We start from the raw sequence: 19,034 nt of genomic DNA, 5'->3' as shown, positions 1-19,034 counted from the left end.
GACCGTTGTTTATTAAAATTCAACGACACTAAATAAATAAACCGTTTCGTTTTTTATTTATTTTGGATGGTTTCCATTATATATAAATAACAATAATAAAAAGCGCCGCGTTAACAACATTCTGGCAAGTCAATAGTTTTTCTTTGGCTCCTTTAGTTTTCCAGACTTTTTATTTTCACTTTTACTTCCCATTCCTTCACCACGCTGCAGATTCACTTCCTGCGCTCCATATTAGGACATCGTCTATAACCGATGGTTGTTAAAGGTTTAAGCTCTCTTTAGAAATTTTACATTCTCCCAATAGAAAACATTGATAATATTACTACTGTAGTATTGACAGCCAATTAATATTGAGCGTCTATTGCAATAATATTGTATTCTAATGCATCTAACTTGTGCTCAATTTATGGTGCTGGCGTTTAGTGTCCTGGAAAGGCATATTGAATTCCTGCACACCTTCCTCAAATCCTGGACGATCCAGGGAAAACAGGGACATGTGTGATCCTACTTGCAACAAACTAAGTGAATCTATAGTGCTGTGGCAGGATAACATGTTGTGGCACTATTACCAACTAACATTTTTCAAAAAGATCAAATTAAAAACAGAAAGTACACAACTAATGGGCATCTACAGAACAGGACAAAGCAAATCTGAACCTTATATTATATATTAAATGCACACAGTGTTTTTATTGTGTGTTATTAATTAGGAAAACTTAAATACCTAAAGATGTACAGTACTTTTCAGCAGGAGACTGGCATCACATTACCAGCAAAATAGACAAATAGGATAACAGACTTTAGTGAAATAAAATAATAAACCATAAAACAAAAAAGCTTAATTATATAAAAAAAAAAAAAAAAGTCTACTGTGGGGGGAAAAGCCATTGATCAGGTGTTTTTAATCTTCACAATGGAACCCTTTGAGAGAAACACTGCCCGTGTTATGCAGTTTATGCAATGACACTTAAAGGTGTTGGATACAGAAATGGTTCCCAAACTGTACATCCGGAAAACCAAAATGAGCCCGACACCTGACAACGTTCCCCAGGCCAGCAACATCACTGTATTGTAGCGAGCACGGGAGCAACTGATGCACACACCAAGGCTCTCAGGTACAATGCAGGTACCAGTGTGTCTTTGAATGCAATTTCTCATGACGTCATGTTCCATCAGTATCTGTGTTGTCACTTCCTGTTGTGTTGTCTTGGTCTGCTGCTTCCTGTTTGGTGCCCATCTTTACTCTTAGAGCTAGCTTTCTATTGGAGGAAAGAAAAGTTACCAACAGTTCCCTTCTGTATTGTGAGTATAAAAAGCCCTTAGCTATACAGGACTCCTTTCATTATTACAAATTATATATGATAGATAAATATGGTTACACTTCAAAATGCAGGTGCATTAACTATGTGTAGTTACACTGTCGTTACCATTCACATGTATTTCCGGTCACTACATACACTTCCTATGTAATTCTGTGAGGATGGAACTCATTACCGTGTATTTTACAAAGTTATAGTCCCAATCACATCATGTGTAATTACATAATTATATAGAGGGCAGCTAGTGTGGTTAATGTACCTCTATATTAAAGTGTACCCAAATCACTCTCAATCAGGCAGTAGTGCTAGAAAATTAAGTCTTGTTTTTTCTTTTTCTTTTAATACTACTATAGAAGCAATTGATTACTTGAAAATGTCAGATTTGACAGCTGTTTGATTTCACACTCTCAGAATCAGCAATGACAGACCACTCATTTGGTCTGGCTTCATTAATCAACTGAAAGTCAGATCACAGTACAGTAGTAAGTAATTAAGATGATTTACACAATCCACACCTTAACCCTTTGAGGAGGAGAGTAAAGTTGTGTCTGAATTGATGAGAGTATTGCCGGTTTGAACTACTGTACCCAGTAACCTAACACATTATCAAAGCGGCATACAATTATTTTAACAATATACAGCTACCAAGACACTACTTAGAAATGAACTGATCCTTCTTGTAACTAAGTTGGTCCTTGCCATTTTATACCGATACAGTTTTGCCTTTGAAAATTTGCCTTTGCTTCCAAATAGGGCCTATGGATTTGAAATGAAAAATGATGTTTCTGGCAAGGTAGTCCTCAAAGGGTTAATAACAAACCTCCTAGTCACAAAAGTATTTTTCATGCACCGCCTTTCCTTTTCTGCTGGCGCCCCATTCGCTGGACTTTTCTCCTGTATGGAAAAACAGAAAGGAGCCACTAAGAGGTCTTACACTGGGTCTCTGCACTGAAGCAACAAGTGAAAAAGTTTCAAAACGAATTGGTCGGTAGCCACACAGCCCAACGATATGCCAAACTGATTGTCAGGGCTGGGCAGCTGAAATAGTTTATGTAAGGAAACTAGGATTGATGTATCTGTGTGTGAAGGAGCGCACACAACAAGGATTTCAGCAAAATTCAACAAGCTTCCTTTATTGAGTCCAATAATGAAAAGTCACATCTTTACAGCTTAATCATTATCATTAGACACAATAATGAGGCCACTCGTTAGATCCAAGTGCTGCCTTTGATACTGTAGACCACTGCATTTTATTGAATCATCTTGAAAATACAGTGGGACTGTCTGGCCTTACTGTAACACACTTCTCTCTGGTATCCCAAAGGTGTGGTATCCCACTTACAGCTTGTTCAGAATACCGCCATTAAAATTCTGACTAAAACCAGGAAAAGTGAATATATTACTCCTGTTTTAGCCTCTTTACACTGTCTCCCTGTGCAGTATAGAAATAGATTTTAAGATTTTGCTGTAACCTATAAAGCACTAAATGGATTAGCACCTAGTTATTTGCAGGAGTTACTGACCCTGTATCATCAAAATCACACTCTTAGATCAAAGGATGCGGGGCTACTGGTTATTCTTAGGGCTTTTTCATACAGAGCCCCTAAATTATAGCATTCCCTCCCTTCTTTCATCAGGGAAGCTGCAGTTGAAGTCAAGACTGAAAACACACTTATAAAAACAGTTTTCTTATCTTTGTGGGTTTTAATGTAACTTCAATTTTTTGTATATTAGTTCGTTAAATATGCTGTTAAATATGCTATTTAATATGTAGCAGTTGTGTGTGTAATATGCCTGGGGACCTTTATTTTAATGTACTGTACAGTGTTTTGTGAGACTTTGGTATGAAAAGCACAATATAACTGTAATAAAAGCAGTAATTAAGCAGTGATATCAGTTATCAATGTCTGGAAGAAGCATCGGACACGGTGCTGGTGTGTGTTCATGGAGGATCCTGATGCTTCTCAAATGCACCTCCTAGTGCTGCTGTTTTATACAGGTTTTACACCCCTTTGCGAGCAAATAGTTGTTGGCTTATCTGTGTGTGATCAATAGTTTGACCAGTCATTTCATTGTCTCTTTCATCCACTGCCCACATAACAGCATGTATCATAGTAAATATGGATTGGAGAGGGCCTAGTGGAAAATGATTGCCCCGAGGGAAGACTATTGTTACCGACAGGGGGCTATAATGTCTGAAGCCGCAGGTGTGATTTGCCAAATATTTTGGTCTTTAAAGTACTTTGTTTAAATATAGCTCATACACCATAAGTAAATAACCAAATAAATAAACCATAAATAAGTAAAATAAAATGAAGTTCGTACCGCATAGTTTTTTTTTCTTTTGCAGTATGTTTTGTAATTATTTTTGCTCCTTACGATGAGGCTGTAACCAATATATCAATTAAATGGACTGTGGCAGCATATGCGCCCTGCACGTGTAAATAGTGTGGTTTTGGTGTAAATAATGTTTAATTAGTTTAAATTTAAGTTTGGCAGAGATGGGGTTAAATGCCAACAACAACAGCTGGAATATGGCCATTCCCCAATTAGGTAATTGAGTGCTACTTGGGGAATGGCCACATGCGCAACCAGTGCTTCCACTGCAGCTTTCCAGCCTTTGAGTCTCATTTCTGATGCTATCCTGCTACAAGGACTAAAATGCTACACTATGGTATCATGGTGACAGCGCCGAGCTGCAGGGATCGCTATCTCTTACCGCTGAAACCCTGTTGTCGTCGGACTCTCTGGATACCTCCCACTCCAGAAACACGACACCCTGGGGCCGATCTCCTGCAACAATGCAGGCAAACAACAAGCACTCAGCTTCAGGGTCAAAGGGATACATCTACTAAGCTTTTACTCCATGGGCCCTAGTCACAAAACTGTACACACTCTTAAGGAATGTTACTTAATGTTTTGTGGTTTTTTATTATACAAAGTTAACACCTGGGTACAGAAATACATTTAAAAAAAACTTGGCATATCTATCCAAAAAGTGGCCCAGTAACAATGCCATGCTGAGTTTCAGTACACTACAAGTACTGATCGATGAAATGGTAGCTGTATCAATCCATAGATCATAGACAAAGAGAAGGAGATGTGATAAACACTTTGATCAGTTTGTCCAATAAGGTATCAGCTTCTCTTTGTCTACTATCAAATCTGTAGGGCTGTTGATTATGACATCACAAACCAACAAGAAGTTATCATATACTGTGAAGAAATAACCCACTCCAGGAAGTGCGGTAGACTTGGCACACCCTGCAGTGGCTTATTTTTTTTAAATAATTACATAAACTAGCTTTAAGGAAAAAATTAGAAATGTATTCTGTATCCTTCCACTGAAAAAAATAGTCCCTGAATACATATATTTTGTACTTTTTTATTTGCCATAAACATTACATTGAACATTCCCATTTATAGTAAAATCTTCTACATAAAATGGCATTTGGGAATTGAAAGCAGACCGATTTCCCACATCTGAGGGAGGATTCATGGAACAGCCAAACACTGCACTGGCACTTGACATCAAGGGAGGAGCTTCTGAGTGTTTTTTGGTTTTTTTTGGGCGTGCAGGAAATGATCCTACTCAGGTTTTGCGGTCTTCAAGAGACGCTGACCAATAATTTCAGAGGCTGTTTTCACATCGATGGCCGGTAACCGGCATAATTTCCCTAGATTGGAAACGAGCATTAGATAATATGTGGACTAAACGACTTCCGTGTCAGTTTGCGCAGTCCTTCCTGTCCGCGGCGAGCACAATAGAATTCTATGCCGAACCTGACCTTGTTTAAAAGCCCAACGGTTATGTCAGAAGAGATTTTAAATTTGTTTTAACTATGTTTCTAAAATTGGAGGGTAGTGGTGAGATGTATCTGTAGTGTCGAGATGTATCTGTTGTGTCTAGTTTAAACATTGCATTCTCGGTAGTCAGTTTTATAAGGCGATATTTAGTTTAATAAGTAGATGCCGCTGCTGCATATATATATTGAATGCTGAGTGAGACTTGCGTGGTGATTTCTCAGATGGCTTTTGAATAAAGTGTTAGTGCTACTGCTTACCTCAGAGTTTTCTTTGTTCTGTTCTCTGACTAAATACCACAGTATATTTGCCAATTTCTCTGTAATTCTGACATTTTTACCTACAGAAACACTGTTTAGATCACTGTTATTCTTAAGGTGTAGTAATATTAATAGATCAGGTAAGTAAGTTGGTCTATGATGTCATAGCCGTGCGGTAAGACAATTCTTACCGCACGGTCATGTGATTTTGTTAAGCCAATCACAGCACTTAATTTATCCAAGCTATTTTATGAATGATTATATCTTCCCCCGCCTCCACATATGGAATATGATTTCACATAAAATGTATTACCACGTGTGTTGTATAAAGTAACGCACAGGACCTAAATTACAATAAAATTGATTGACACATCCAATAAAACCACCAGCTGAGTTATAGAACTTCTCTTTCTACCTAAGCCCACATTTATTCAGTGCTTTTGGTAGCAACAATCCTTGCCGATTGTAGCTGCAGTTCTTACTAAAGCTGAAGAGGATGTCAAGTGCTTATCGCTCCCTTTCTCACCATGTTGTTGATCTTCATCTGGACTCACTGGGTTTATCTGCTTATTGGAGGAGAGGAGGAGAATGCATTTTATTATATGTAATAATTAAAAGGTTCGATTAAAAAAAAAATCTACAATCACACTTTTTTTTTTTTTTTTTGAAGATAGTGATTTGCAAAATGAACCCTGATCCCAAATAATAAGCATGTAAGCTAAATAAACATGAGAAAAGGGGAAGTGAAATACAAGTTAGAATGAAACACATGGTGTTCAAGAAAACATGCAACTGGGTATTTGTCACGCTTACATTTTGTGTTTAACAGCGATTACATTACATGTTGTTATCCTTTACCATGGTATTGCTAATCAGTTTCCTCAAAGAGCAGAGGAAGCAGATTCGACTTGGGTGACCTTTTCCCATAATGTGCCCCCCGCCTCTGCCCCCTGCACACACACTGTTACTGTAAATATATTATATACTGTAAATAAATATAAAAAAAACCAAAAAAAAACACAACAACTTACATCCTGTGAGCTTCTTGGTGAAATGTCATCAAAATCTGAAGTCTGGGGGAGAGAAAGACCACAGGTATATATGTGAACATAGTACAAACATTTATAACGCTGCCAATATCAGAACTACAGTATTTATTTTATATTATTTATAGCAACACGAAACTTTAAAAAAGTACCCAGCTTTTTTTTTTTAATTTGTATTCATTTTCCAATTTTTCTCCCAATTTTGGAATGTCCAATTATTATTTCAACCTGGCTCACCTCTGCAACCCCCGAACTAACTTGTGAGAAACGAAGACGAGCACTCGCGTCCTCCGAAACGAGTGCCATCAGCCGTCCGTTTTTTTTCCCACTCTGCAAGCCCGCTGTGCAGCCATATCCAGAACTTACAGCGTTGGAGGACCACGCAGTTCTGAACTGCGTACAGGCCGGCCTGCAGGCGCCCGGCCAGCCACAGGGGTCGCTGGTATGTGGTGAACCAAGGACTCCTCAGCCAACCGAACCCCTACCCAGCCTGGGCAGTGCTTGGCCAATTGTGCACCGCCCCCTGGGAACTCCCGTGCATGGTCAGCAGTGGCATAGCTTGGATTCGAACCAGCGATCTCCACTCTATAGTAGGGTTGGAACAATAATCGATTATCGTGATATTATCGATAATGTTTTTGCATCGATAATTGTATTGCGTTGAAAAATAATTATCGATAATCATTTTATCGTCCGTTACCCACTATAATATGCTTGTGTGTAACAGTAACTCTGCATTGAAGCAGTAAGACAGGACTTAACTGTGCGTGAGGCGTAACACATGATCTGTGCTCACTGCGTAGTGGGAAGTTGTAACATGTGACGTAAGATTCACCAAGTAAAGGCAAACGTTTGAGCTAATGGCGATGGTAACTGCAGAAACTACCAAACCTTCCGAAAAGATTTTAGAAAAAAGAAACAGCATCAGTCCTGTGTGGCAGTTTTTTGGAGTGACAGAAAGTGATCCGCAAGGTAATAAGCCCGTCTGTAGGCAGTGTGGAAAAGCTGATATTTTTGAGTCGCAATTTATAATTTATTTTTTTTCTTTTTAAAACACTATTTTTAATAAGTAGCCTATATTTCAAAAGTTGAAAAGCTACCAAACAAACATTTGGTTATATTATTTGTGCTTTTTAGTAACCAACCATTGTTTCATAACTTTTATTAAAGATGCTGGTCTTTTTGAAAATTGTCTAGTTTTATTTCTTGTAAACTCGTAGAGGCAGTTGTCATATTGCTTAAGTATATATAGCTTTAAATTTGATAAATTCCAAGACATTTTACATATGTTATTTTTTCAGCCGATAATCATGATTATCGTGATAATTTACAGCCGATAATTGATAACTGAAAATGTCATTATCGTCCAACCCTACTCTATAGGGCGCATCCTGCAGTCCGGGCAGAGTGCCTTTACCAGATGCGCCACTCGGGAGCCCAAGTATCCAGCTTCTTAAAAGTAACTGCAATGGAACATTAAACAGTAGCTAGATTTTATTAAAGCTTGATTTCATGGTAGCTCACATGCTTCTTAGACACAGCGATTTAAGGGAGTTTCAGAAGGCTGAACTCACAGGAGCCTTTCCAAGCAAACTATCTGGAACAAGCTAAACACCCAGCAGGTTAGAGTCCTAGTTACCGGCGTGGGGGGGTTCTGGTTGACCCGGCGCAGTTTGGTCTCCATGACCAGCACCTCCCCCTCGATCCTGAACAGCTGGACCTGCAGCTCGTCACAGCGCTCCCCCAGCTCCCGGACCTGCCTCCGGTACTGGTCCTTATCAATCAGGCTCTTGGAGTACTGCAGGTGGATCTCCTCCCTCGTCTTGATGGCCTTAAACAGTCAGGACAGAGCAGGGATCAGGATGGAGGTCAAGAGTAATGTCAAGTGTTCCACAGATCCATGCAGAGCTTCATATACCGAGAGGTATTAAATGTCCATGCTATTCTAAAAAGGGTTTTTAGAGCTGGGATATGATATAAAATCGACAATACAAATTGAGATCTATTCAGCATCCTTTTTTTTTGGTAGGCATCCTTGAAATGTACACACTAACCTGGTCCCTTTCTATAGTCACTTCCTCCATCTGCTGCAGTATCACCTCAATCCGATCTTTGTACATCTTGGAGTCCTTCTTCAGATTCATGCATTGGAGTTCCAAAACATCTTTCTCCTCCATGTACTGCAATAAGGAAGGCATTTTATCTTCACTCATTTTCTAACAAGGAAAATAACTGATATCAAATGTGACTATTTTAGCACGTCAGAGAAGCAAGAGAAGAAAGCTAGTTTATGCTGTTTAAACTGCGGGGGAAAGGTTACCAGAAAACGTTAATACAGGAGCATCCTGGTTGAACCTCACTTTTCCCTTACCCCCCCCCCCCCCCCCCCACACTCTGCTTCCCTCCACCTCTCCTCACTACCTTGTCTCTGTGTTCCTCTGCGTGTCGCAGGTCTCTGCGCAGGTTGTACATCTGGTTGACCAGCTCCTGGTGCTCTGCCAGCGACTGCTGCCTGTCATCCTCCAGAATCTGGATGTACAGCTTGTCCTTCCCCACCTTCCCATTCATCCCCACCTCCCAGGGCAAGACAAGAGGATTAAACCCAGACAAAATTAGTCAACCGACAAGATAATCTGCGTCAATCTGCTGTCTTCGGTTATTCAACAACACTTTATTGCACAGCGTAGTTCTGTGAGTAAGCAAAACACTAAGCCCTCAAAACACTATAGGGACCTGCTATTTGTTTTACTAATCCCATTTAATTGCCCATTTAAAAAGCAGCTAATGGTGCTATACTGTATGCTATGCAATAGCTGCTTTTCTGTTTGTTGTGTGATGCCCAGTCGTTATGAATTCTGACTCTTACTGGTAAGGTTCTGTAACTGCTCCTGCAAACAAGCCTGGTAAAGATTGCTTGGTGCAGGATTGCCTATTTGTGCCCCGCCAACATCATTAGTGCTTCATCACTAAAATTGAAAATAAAGTGGATATGAAGGCATTTCCACAGTATTTGTTACCTGGACTGAATTTCCCAGCTCCTGGACTGTGGCTTTGAGCAGGTCATTTTCTTTCTGGATCTGCCAGATCACATCCTGGCTGGGCCTCTGCTCCATGGCATGTTTTAACTTCATGGTGTGCTTCCTTTCCACCTTGAAGTCACTTTCTGCATTCATCAGATTGTGCTTCAGCTTCTCAATCTGCATTAAAACCCATTGGAAGCACAAGAAACTCTTTAAACTTCAGAGGTCTTTATTATTCTCTTATTATGAATTGTGTCATAAATAAACGTAGAATGATGGGGGGCAGGGCAGCATTTATTGCCTGATTTGCCTCACCCAGACCCTTGCTTACGAAGTACCCCTGAATACATGATTGTTCCATCTTCAAAAACATGTGGAAGATTGTAATGAACAATCCACCCCACAAATGCATTGGCAACCCCCAAATATGATCCATTTACGATCAGTGTGGAATTACCCAGTGTGACAAACTCCAGATACTAGCCAGTATGTGCACAGTGCAGTGAAGTGGCCCACTCAATATTACATTTAGGACATGGGCAATTTGCTCACTGTGGAAGACTGGCCCCAATGTGTTTCTGCACTAGTGACTGCTAAGACTGGCACCATGTTGAATGTGGCATTAGCCTTGGCAGTATAACCCCTGCATGTGCAGTACATTCACTGCAGTGCTGTGTATGCCGAGTATATTCACTGCAGTGAAGCTCTCACCTCGAGCTGCAGGTCCCGGTTCTTCATGAGCACCGTGTTCTTCTCCTCGCTCTGCTTGGCGAGCTCTCGGAGCAGGCCGTAGTTCTCGTCCTTGAGCTTCTTGGCCTCATTGCTAAACGCATTGCGCTCCTCCTTCATCTTGCGCACCCTTTCCTGCTGCTTGCGCAGCTCGCTGTCCTTCACCTGCAGCTGCTTGATGGTGTCCTCGTGGGCAGCCAGGCTACAGCTCAGCTCCTGGCTCCTCCTCTTCTCCTCCTGCACAGCTTTCTGCAGCTTGGTGACCTCGCTCATCAGGAACTGGGTCAGCCCCGACTCCCCCACTGTGTCTGAGAGTAGGAAGCACATGCTTTTCTTACTTTCCATTTACAATTACACAGTTTATCTACATTATTCACCAACATATTACACTGTATATAATACTATAGAAGTGGCTAGTAGCTTCAGATTCTCTTGTTTGCTATCATCCTCAGTGTTGTACAATACTATCTGAAAGCAAAGCCTGCAAACAGAGATAGTAACAGGTATCATATTTGAAACTGAAAGTACATGATTCCTAAAACACAAACCTTTGAGATCAATAGAGTGAATGGATGTGCTTGGCATAGGAAACATATGGGATTTTGTTTGCTATAATCCCTTTAAGCAATAGAACAGACTTATAAAAGCCAAAAGCATTTAAGCAATTCCATTTAGAATCCCGCAGAAGGATCAAAGGGTAAAGTGTAAGACAACAGAACCTGAAGCTAAACTCATGGTGTAAGGGTTTGTCTTTTTACATTTAAGTAGTATAGACTGATTGAACAAGTAACCCAGAGCAACTTTAGAGATGGGTTACATTTGTCAAAACTGAACCTACGGTAAGTAAATACCTACAATGCATTTCCCAAACCAAAACCAGACATTATTATGCAGGTGTTGTAACAGTCACCTTTTGTAGAGTCAATATGAATTATCTTCTAACCCTGCAAACTAGTGTGTGTGTGTGTGTTTGTGTGTGAGGTACCCATATCACTGGTGCCTGGTGAGCCTCTTGAGAAAATCATGAAAATTCAAAATAAAACCAAAAAGGGGAACACGTCTGTTCTGTTTTTTAATGATGTACTGACTGCACACGGGGAACCTGGTAAGTGGAACACATTGGCTTGTCGATAGACAGATACAATGATAAATAATGCAGAACAGAGAAAAACAAGAGAGATCGCATGTCAGTCATACGTATCTCAGGAAATGGAATTGAAAAACACAGCACTGCCATCACCACAAGTTCCTTGTGGCAGACAAAATACTGGAAATGGTTACATCATTGTGGTGACTTCATATTGCCCAATTTTTCTAACAATCGTTCTGTGAAAGGCTTCATTGTGTGATTACTTGAGTCTACTTGTGCGAGATGGGAGGCCCTGGCGCTGACTTGAGTCCGCCATGTGAAAGAGCTGGGGGCCCAGTCCTCCACAGCATGAAGCACACAGATCTTGCACAGATTTTATGGGAGCGTTTTCTTTTTTCACCGATTTTGTGAATGCATGATGTGTGACAAATACCCTGCCATACCCTGCAACCCTCAAGTCATTCTGTAACATTACCTGGATTCACTTTAAAATACAGGTACCACTGACTCCCTGCAGGCACACTGGATTTACCATTATTATTTATTAGAGAAGGTGGCTCATTGAGAAATTCTCATGATCTCGACACAACAGCTTGAATTGTCACGATCGTGAGATCATTTATCTTGTGATCTCAACAGAACACATATCAATCCCTCGGAAGGCACATTTTAAAAGAGGCTCACCAATTAACATGGAGAAGGCTCTGGCGGGTTCTTTGCCAGTTATCTTCCTGTACAGTTCTGGATAATCCAGCTCTATGCTCTCCAGGAAGGCCACATATCCTTTAGATCCGGTCCTTTGCAGAATGTCCAACAACACACCTGCACCAAAATGTGAGACATCAGCCATCATACACTTAGGGTAATATATTGTCACTATCAAAATAATGAAAGTGGCAAGCCTATAGTTCCAATGCATATATCATTAACTTCAGATTATCTGCGTCATTCCATTGCAGGGCCCTGTTCCAACCAGATGCTTAAATATTTAACTGATCTCCAGCGATTAGATCTTTAAAGAACTCCTCCCCTATTCTGTAAAGAGTACCCAGAAAGCATTGCTAACGGTGTATCAAAACCAAATCAAGGAGCTGAGGTGCAGAGGTCCCAGCTCACAGCAGGATGACTTCGCTCACCGACTCTCCGCTTGCGGATGACCAGGCTGGGGTCGTTGAAGATCTGCTCCTCATCGTCGGTGCTGAGGACCTTGCACTGCCGCAGGTATGGGATGATGCGCGACGGCTCGATCGTCCTGATCAGAAGGACCCGGTACTTCTCCAGCGAGTTCCAGCACTCCTCATCTTCCAGATCGGAAAGGCTACAACTATCACGGTTCGTCATCCTGCAGAGTCTGGATAAAATCAGTAATCGGGTTATACGAAGGGGGTGTGATAAATACAGCACCACTGTAGTGACATTCAATCATAAGTAGAGAAATGTTTTAGCGAGCGCCTTGATTCAAATATATTTCTTAATGTATGCATTTCCATTGAAGATCAAGGCTAAAGACAACAGTTGATCAAGGTAAATGAAATCAGATTGCACATGAAGCCTACAGATACTGGCCAATAACATGCATACAGCTATAAAGTGTTTCATTGTTAGCTGTTTTCATAGCGTTCCTGTTTTGTTTTTTTTGTTTTTTTTTTATACTGTATATAGAGAGTTCATTACCAGAACCTGAAAAAAGGCAAACACTGGGACACTGACCAGAATCTGAGGAAACTTTACATCAAAGAGAAACACAGCCGGAGTTCCATTATGGCAAGCCAAATGATCATTTAGGAGATATCTCTAATTTATTGATATCTCTAAATATTGTATGATCTCTAAATCATTTCCAGATCTAAATATTGGAAGATACAGTATCTTCAATATTTGAAGATATCTTCAAATATGTAAAGATCTCGAAATCATTTTAAGATATCTAAAATATATTTAGAGATATCTCAAAACGATTTCCAGATGTCTTTAAATTTAGTTTTAAATGCGATATCTAAAATGCATTTTCTGATATCTTTAAACAGTTTTAAGATATTTCAAACTGTTTGAGCTATCTTTAAATCATTTTCAGATCTCTAAATCAGTTGGAGTCTAGATACCTCAAAATAACTTCCTGTTCATTTAAAAGATATCTCTAAAACATTTTAGGATATCTTAAAATAGCTTCCTGTTCATTTAGAGAGATAGCGCTAAATAGACAGGAAGTCCATTCAAAACATATACCATTTTCAAGGGAAGTAATTTTGAGATATCTTCACATGATTTAGACATATCTTTAAAACCCTCATTTTAAGGTCTGAAAATGACAGTTTGGTGTACCATGCCAGCAAAATCCACATGGTTTCCATAATGTGTGTGTGTGTGTGTGTGTGTGTGTGTGTGTGCTCAAATTTGTTGGTACCCCTCCACAAAAAACGAAGAATGCACAATATTCTCTGAAATAACTTAAAACTGACAAAAGTAATTGGCATCCACCATTGTTTATTCCATATTTAATAGAAATCAGACTTTGCTTTTGATTTTTTATTCAACATAATATTGTAAATAATAAAACAAATGAAAATGGCATGGACAAAAATGATGGGACCGCTAACCTAATATTTTGTTGCACAACCTTTAGAGGCAATCACTGCAATCAAACGTTTTCTGTAGCTCTCAATGAGACTTCTGCACCTGTTAACAGGTAGTTTGGCCCACTCTTCCTGAGCAAACTGCTCCAGCTGTCTCAGGTTTGATGGGTGCCTTCTCCAGACTGCAAGTTTCAGCTCTTTCCATAGATGTTCGATAGGATTCAGATCAGGACTCATAGAAGGCCACTTCAGAATAGTCCAATGTTTTGTTCTTATCCATTCTTGGGTGCTTTTAGCTGTGTGTTTTGGGTCATTATCCTGTTGGAGGACCCATGACCTGCGACTGAGACAGAGCTTTCTGACACTGGGCAGTACGTTTCGCTCCAGAATGCCTTGATAGTCTTGAGATTTCATTGTGCCCTGCACAGATTCAAGGCACCCTGTGCCAGGCGCAGCAAAGCAGCCCCAAAACATAACCGAGCCTCCTCCATGTTTCACTGTAGGTATGGTGTTCTTTTCTTTGAAAGCTTCATTTTTTCGTCTGTGAACATAGAGCTGATGTGATTTGCCAAAAAGCTCCAGTTTTGACTCATCTGTCCAAAGGACATTCTCCCAGAAGGATTGTGGCTTGTCAATATGCATTTTAGCAAATTCCAGTCTGGCTTTTTTATGTTTTTCTGTCAAAAGTGGAGTCCTCCTGGGTCTTCTTCCATGGAGCCCACTTTCGCTCAAAAAGCGACGGATGGTGCGATCAGAAACTGACGTACCTTCACCTTGGAGTTCAGCTTGTATCTCTTTGGCAGTTATCCTTGGTTCTTTTTTTACCATTCACACTATCCTTCTGTTCAATCTGGGGTCGATTTTCCTCTTGCGGCCGCGCCCAGGGAGGTTGGCTACAGTTCCATGGACCTTAAACTTCTTAATAATATTTGCAACTGTTGTCACAGGAACATCAAGCTGCTTGGAGATGGTCTTGTAGCCTTTACCTTTACCATGCTTGTCTATTATTTTCTTCTGATCTCCACAGACAACTCTCTCCTTTGCTTTCTCTGGTCCATGTTCAGTGTGGTGCACACAATGATACGAAACAGCACAGTGACTACTTTTCTCCATTTAAATAGGCTGAATGACTGATTACAAGATTGGAGACATGTGTGATACTAATTAAAGAAACTAATTAGTTTGAAATATCACTATAATCCAATTATTTATTATCTTTTCTAAGGGGTACCAACAAATGTGTCCAGGCCATTTTAGAATATCTTTGTAGAATAAGCAATAATTCATCTCTTTTCACAGCTTCTTTGCTTTATTCTATGACATACCAAAGGCATGCAAGCATACATGATAAAATAGCTTTTAATTTCATCACTTTTCAGGAGGAATGAAGCATTATTTCAATGAGCTGTAAGGGTACCAACAAATTTGAGCACGTCTGTATATATATATATATATATATATATATATATATATATATATATATATATATATATATATATATATATATAGACACACACACCGAAATAAACTGTATATATCACGGCAAAGATGGATCAATAGAAATTGCCAAACTAAAACACAGACTGGTTGCTGAAAAAAACAAAGGCAAACTTGGAAGAAGAACATTAATACAGAAATAACCAATCCATATAAGTTCATTTAACTCCGTAGTTCCTTATTCAAAAAAAAAAAAAAAAGATTTAAACGCCAGTCTCACCACTCCTGTGTTTTTGATGACAAGCTGCGCGTAGTTTTTTTTTGTCGATCTCTGTCTCACCAACTTCATATAGTCCAGACAAAAAAGAAAATCACTCAGGTATTGTGTTCATGTCAGGTTAACTCAGCATCATTCCAGAAAAGTTACATTATTTCAAAATACGCCTGTGGGAAAAAAGAAACCTCAGCAACCTTTTCTTTGCCAGTCCTTCCTGCAGATGACACACCTGAGCATGCTTCTTATAGGTTTGGTGTCATAAACAGCGCTGTCAGATTTGTTTTTTGCAACGCCCCGCAAAATTTTGGAAGTAACCAGCCAAAAAGTAGCCAAATTGTGTTTTGTAAACCAGCCAAAAAACCTGTACACCTAAATATATATTAAAAAACCATACATAAGTGCTACATATTTATTTAAAATAAAAAATAACACAGGTAAAGGTACAATTTCTCGCAATTTACAGTACAAGCACTGCAGAGATCAAATGTGGTAGATCAACCATGTTATTGTTATTATTATTATTATTATTATTATTATTATTATTATTATTATTATTATTATTATTATTCAGAAGGTAGTGTAAAATTAAATTGTAAAACAATAAATAAAATAATAAATTATAATTATGTTTGTACTGATAGTTCTTAATTTGTTACAAATTTAAAAAACAAACAAACTTTATTTCTCCCTATTTTACAAATAAACAAAAACCCCGGTCAAATGCATACGAGTGTCAATCATCTATAAGAATCCCCATATTAACCAATCCTGAGGAAAGTAGGCGGGTTCACCATTTTCTTCAGCCGGATTTGCTGAATGCAAGTGTGGGCATTGGTGCGATTTGTCATTTTATTGGATGCTGAGCTCATGAACAAAAACATGCACGGTAAAAAAATAAAATATAGACAAAAAATAGCCACACCGCCAATCTGGCAGCGCTGGTGATGAATGTATTTGCTTTACTGTGGTAGTGTTACACACTCCTCCTGTTTTTTAGTCAAGCATGGCTATGCTGTGCTTATCTAGGGACAAACACTGTACCTAAGTTTATTTGTAAAATGAACTTACACTTGAAATACACTTGAAATGTATTTGCTTATGATTGTAAGTCGCCCTGGACAAGGGCGTCTGTTAAGAAATAAATAAATAAATAATAATAATAATAATAATAATAATAATAATAATAATAATAATAATAATAATAATAATAAAATGAATGTAGATCAAAGGATGACATACTGTATAAGTATTGGAAATGTGCTGATGCATATTAAGTCTGCTGTGCATTTATCATGGTATATAGAATAAAGTGCATGTTGTAAAACGAAAACCAATACCACCCTCTGCTATTGTAAAATACTTCAAAACCAACATCTATCTAGACAGTTCAGCTCATTGTGCATCGAGCACCCAACAAGACCAGACGGAGACTAGCCAGTGCTTGTGTATATCATAAGATACAGGATCCACTGTTCATATCAGGTTATATCACACTGATCAAGAAAGAAAGAAGACGCCCAGAGGCCAGCACACTCAAGACATAGAAACTCATTGAATTCTCTACCCGGTTAGCTGGTGTAGATTCTCAAACCATTTAGAAATGACATTAAGCTCACTTGATCAACATATAGACATTTCTTTATATTGTATGTTAGTTCAGAAGTTATAGACGGTATGTTTGTACTGCTAACACATGACCTCTAGGTACAGTAATATAGTCACAACGTCTTTAATGCACAGAGCAATCCAGCCTTCCCTACAGTAATATTTATCAACCACACCCTATAAATCCATATACCTATCCCACACTAATAAAAACAGGTTAGAAACCTTTCAACTACTCTACATACTGGTTTGTTGTACAGTGTTGTAACTGGACTATGGGTACACACTATGGAATGCAGAACTAAGAGCCACACAATGTTGGACTGAATCATTAGATGTATATTAAAGTTTTAAAAAGCTTTATATCAAACACAGAACACTTGAATAGACAAAAAAATGTTTGCTCCATACAGTAAGATATAAAGAGTTCCACAAAGTCCTGATGTGGCTCAACTTTGTTAAAATAATGCCTCTTTATTTCTATTAAGACCTAGAACACTGAAATAGAATGACTTCCGGTCTTCACTTTGTGGAATGAATTCATGTCAAACCATGAGTTTTCCTACCTTGGAATTGGACAGCATGCAAGTTTGGTCCACGGAGTAAAAGTACTGATATCTCTCTGACTTGATGAATTTTGATCTCTGTTCAAAATGAGGAAGCCTGAACTGTGTCACACTGAATGAGTAGGAAGGGTTTGTTACTATGGTATTTTATCATACTTCCTCACTGGTTGTTCCGTTGCTGTCAGGCACAGTGCCAAAGGGTTTGTGCACGGCTTTCCACCTGTAAACCTAACGAATTACAAATCTAGGGTGTGATGCAATGTTATCATGCAGTGATATGCACAGTATAAGATCACACAAATTCTTTAAGAAAGAACTGAGGGAGATGATAGGAGTGGCATGTGGTGGTTTCGTACTAGAAATATCATGTGGAATGGAGTAGAACTCAGCTCTTACCCAATGGAAATGAGACCTTCTTGGTCTCAGAGAGTACTATAGCTCCCTTTCCAATACTCGTGTCTCAGCAGACACTGAATTACCAGATTCATCCACACTGTACAGACAAAGGCGGTGATCTCCAACAATTTGAAGATTTGGACCATAGCAAATATAATATTGTACGTCTCCTGCTCATTAAGAATGGTGAATGGAGAATTCAAAATATTTTGATCATTTTGTGACATGCTCGGTCAAAATGATTTAGTTCTTCTATACAGAGGAGCACCCCTTCTGTAATGGAATACACATCAGCCAATTTGTAAAGACAAAAACATGTGGATTAACTCATTCCTGCAGGGACCCTTTCTTATGTGATAAATCACGTGATGCCACTTCTCCTGGTGTCAAATGAACTCTGCAACACTTCCGTCCGTTAAAGTTTTAGTTTTAAAAGGATGTTTTTGACAGAATAGCGATGTGGGCCCAGAAGTCAGTTGACAGGAATTAGAGACTCAAGAGACAGAAGCTGCAGTGAAGCGCTGTTACACACATTAATCAAAAACAGGCACAAGGGCCAAAATAAAAGGTTAAACAAAACAATATGTACTGTAGGCTGGGCATTAGCCTTCACTATACATCCATCCATCCATCCACCCCCATACACGCACACACGCACACGCACACGCACACACACACCCACACCCTCCACCAGACAAAGGATTTCTCCTTCCTTCTATACATGTGGCCACTCCTCAGTTAGTACTACTTGGCGAATGGCCACACCTGAGATTACTGGCAGGGATAGATTTAACCACATACCTGCCAACCTTACATTCCCACCCCCCCCCCCCCCACACACACACATATTTACAGCAGCAGGGCTTCTGTCCTGTCTCAAAGCTCTACTCTGCCCTTTTGCCACTATGAAGT

General features: G+C 39.3%; 1 protein-coding gene across 5 annotated transcripts; it reads right to left on the bottom strand.

Annotated features, from left to right (window-relative positions):
• Nucleotides 1–37: 37 nt before the first annotated feature.
• LOC117422466 (caspase recruitment domain-containing protein 9-like) lies at nt 38–17,833 on the bottom strand. Of its 5 annotated transcripts, XM_034927276.2 has the most exons (14): nt 17,727–17,833; nt 15,559–15,722; nt 12,405–12,619; nt 11,953–12,090; nt 10,161–10,486; nt 9,447–9,626; nt 8,851–9,003; nt 8,484–8,609; nt 8,069–8,260; nt 6,415–6,456; nt 5,910–5,949; nt 4,039–4,112; nt 2,140–2,213; nt 38–1,259 (listed from the first exon to the last, which is right to left on the bottom strand). In XM_034927276.2, the coding sequence occupies exons 3-14, from the start codon at nt 12,607–12,609 to the stop codon at nt 1,163–1,165; spliced, it is 1,647 nt and encodes a 548-aa protein (XP_034783167.2). In that variant the 5' UTR covers nt 12,610–12,619; nt 15,559–15,722; nt 17,727–17,833; the 3' UTR covers nt 38–1,162. The 5 variants fall into 5 exon arrangements, with proteins under 5 accessions (XP_034783167.2, XP_034783168.2, XP_034783169.2 ...); XM_034927277.2 differs by lacking the exon at nt 15,559–15,722 and having other exon boundaries at nt 17,727–17,787; XM_034927278.2 differs by lacking the exon at nt 17,727–17,833 and having other exon boundaries at nt 5,910–5,946; nt 15,559–15,766.
• Between the last annotated feature and the right edge of the window lie 1,201 nt (nt 17,834–19,034).

This window comes from Acipenser ruthenus, chromosome 15 (assembly GCF_902713425.1).
Source record: "Acipenser ruthenus chromosome 15, fAciRut3.2 maternal haplotype, whole genome shotgun sequence".
Classification (NCBI taxonomy): Eukaryota; Metazoa; Chordata; class Actinopteri; order Acipenseriformes; family Acipenseridae; genus Acipenser; species Acipenser ruthenus.
The sequence above is the reverse complement of the archived record's forward strand: the minus strand, read 5'-3'. Positions and strand labels throughout refer to the sequence as shown.

Bases quoted from the DNA above. Each gene is read 5' to 3' on its own strand.
- LOC117422466 (XM_034927276.2), bottom strand. From the start codon at position 12,609: ATGACGAACCGTGATAGTTGTAGCCTTTCCGATCTGGAAGATGAGGAG. The intron at 9,627-10,160 runs GTGAGAGCTTCA...GTTTTAATGCAG, and splicing joins ACCGGGACCTGCAGCTCGAG to ATTGAGAAGCTGAAGCACAA. The intron at 8,261-8,483 runs GTTAGTGTGTAC...TGACTGTTTAAG, and splicing joins TGACTATAGAAAGGGACCAG to GCCATCAAGACGAGGGAGGA.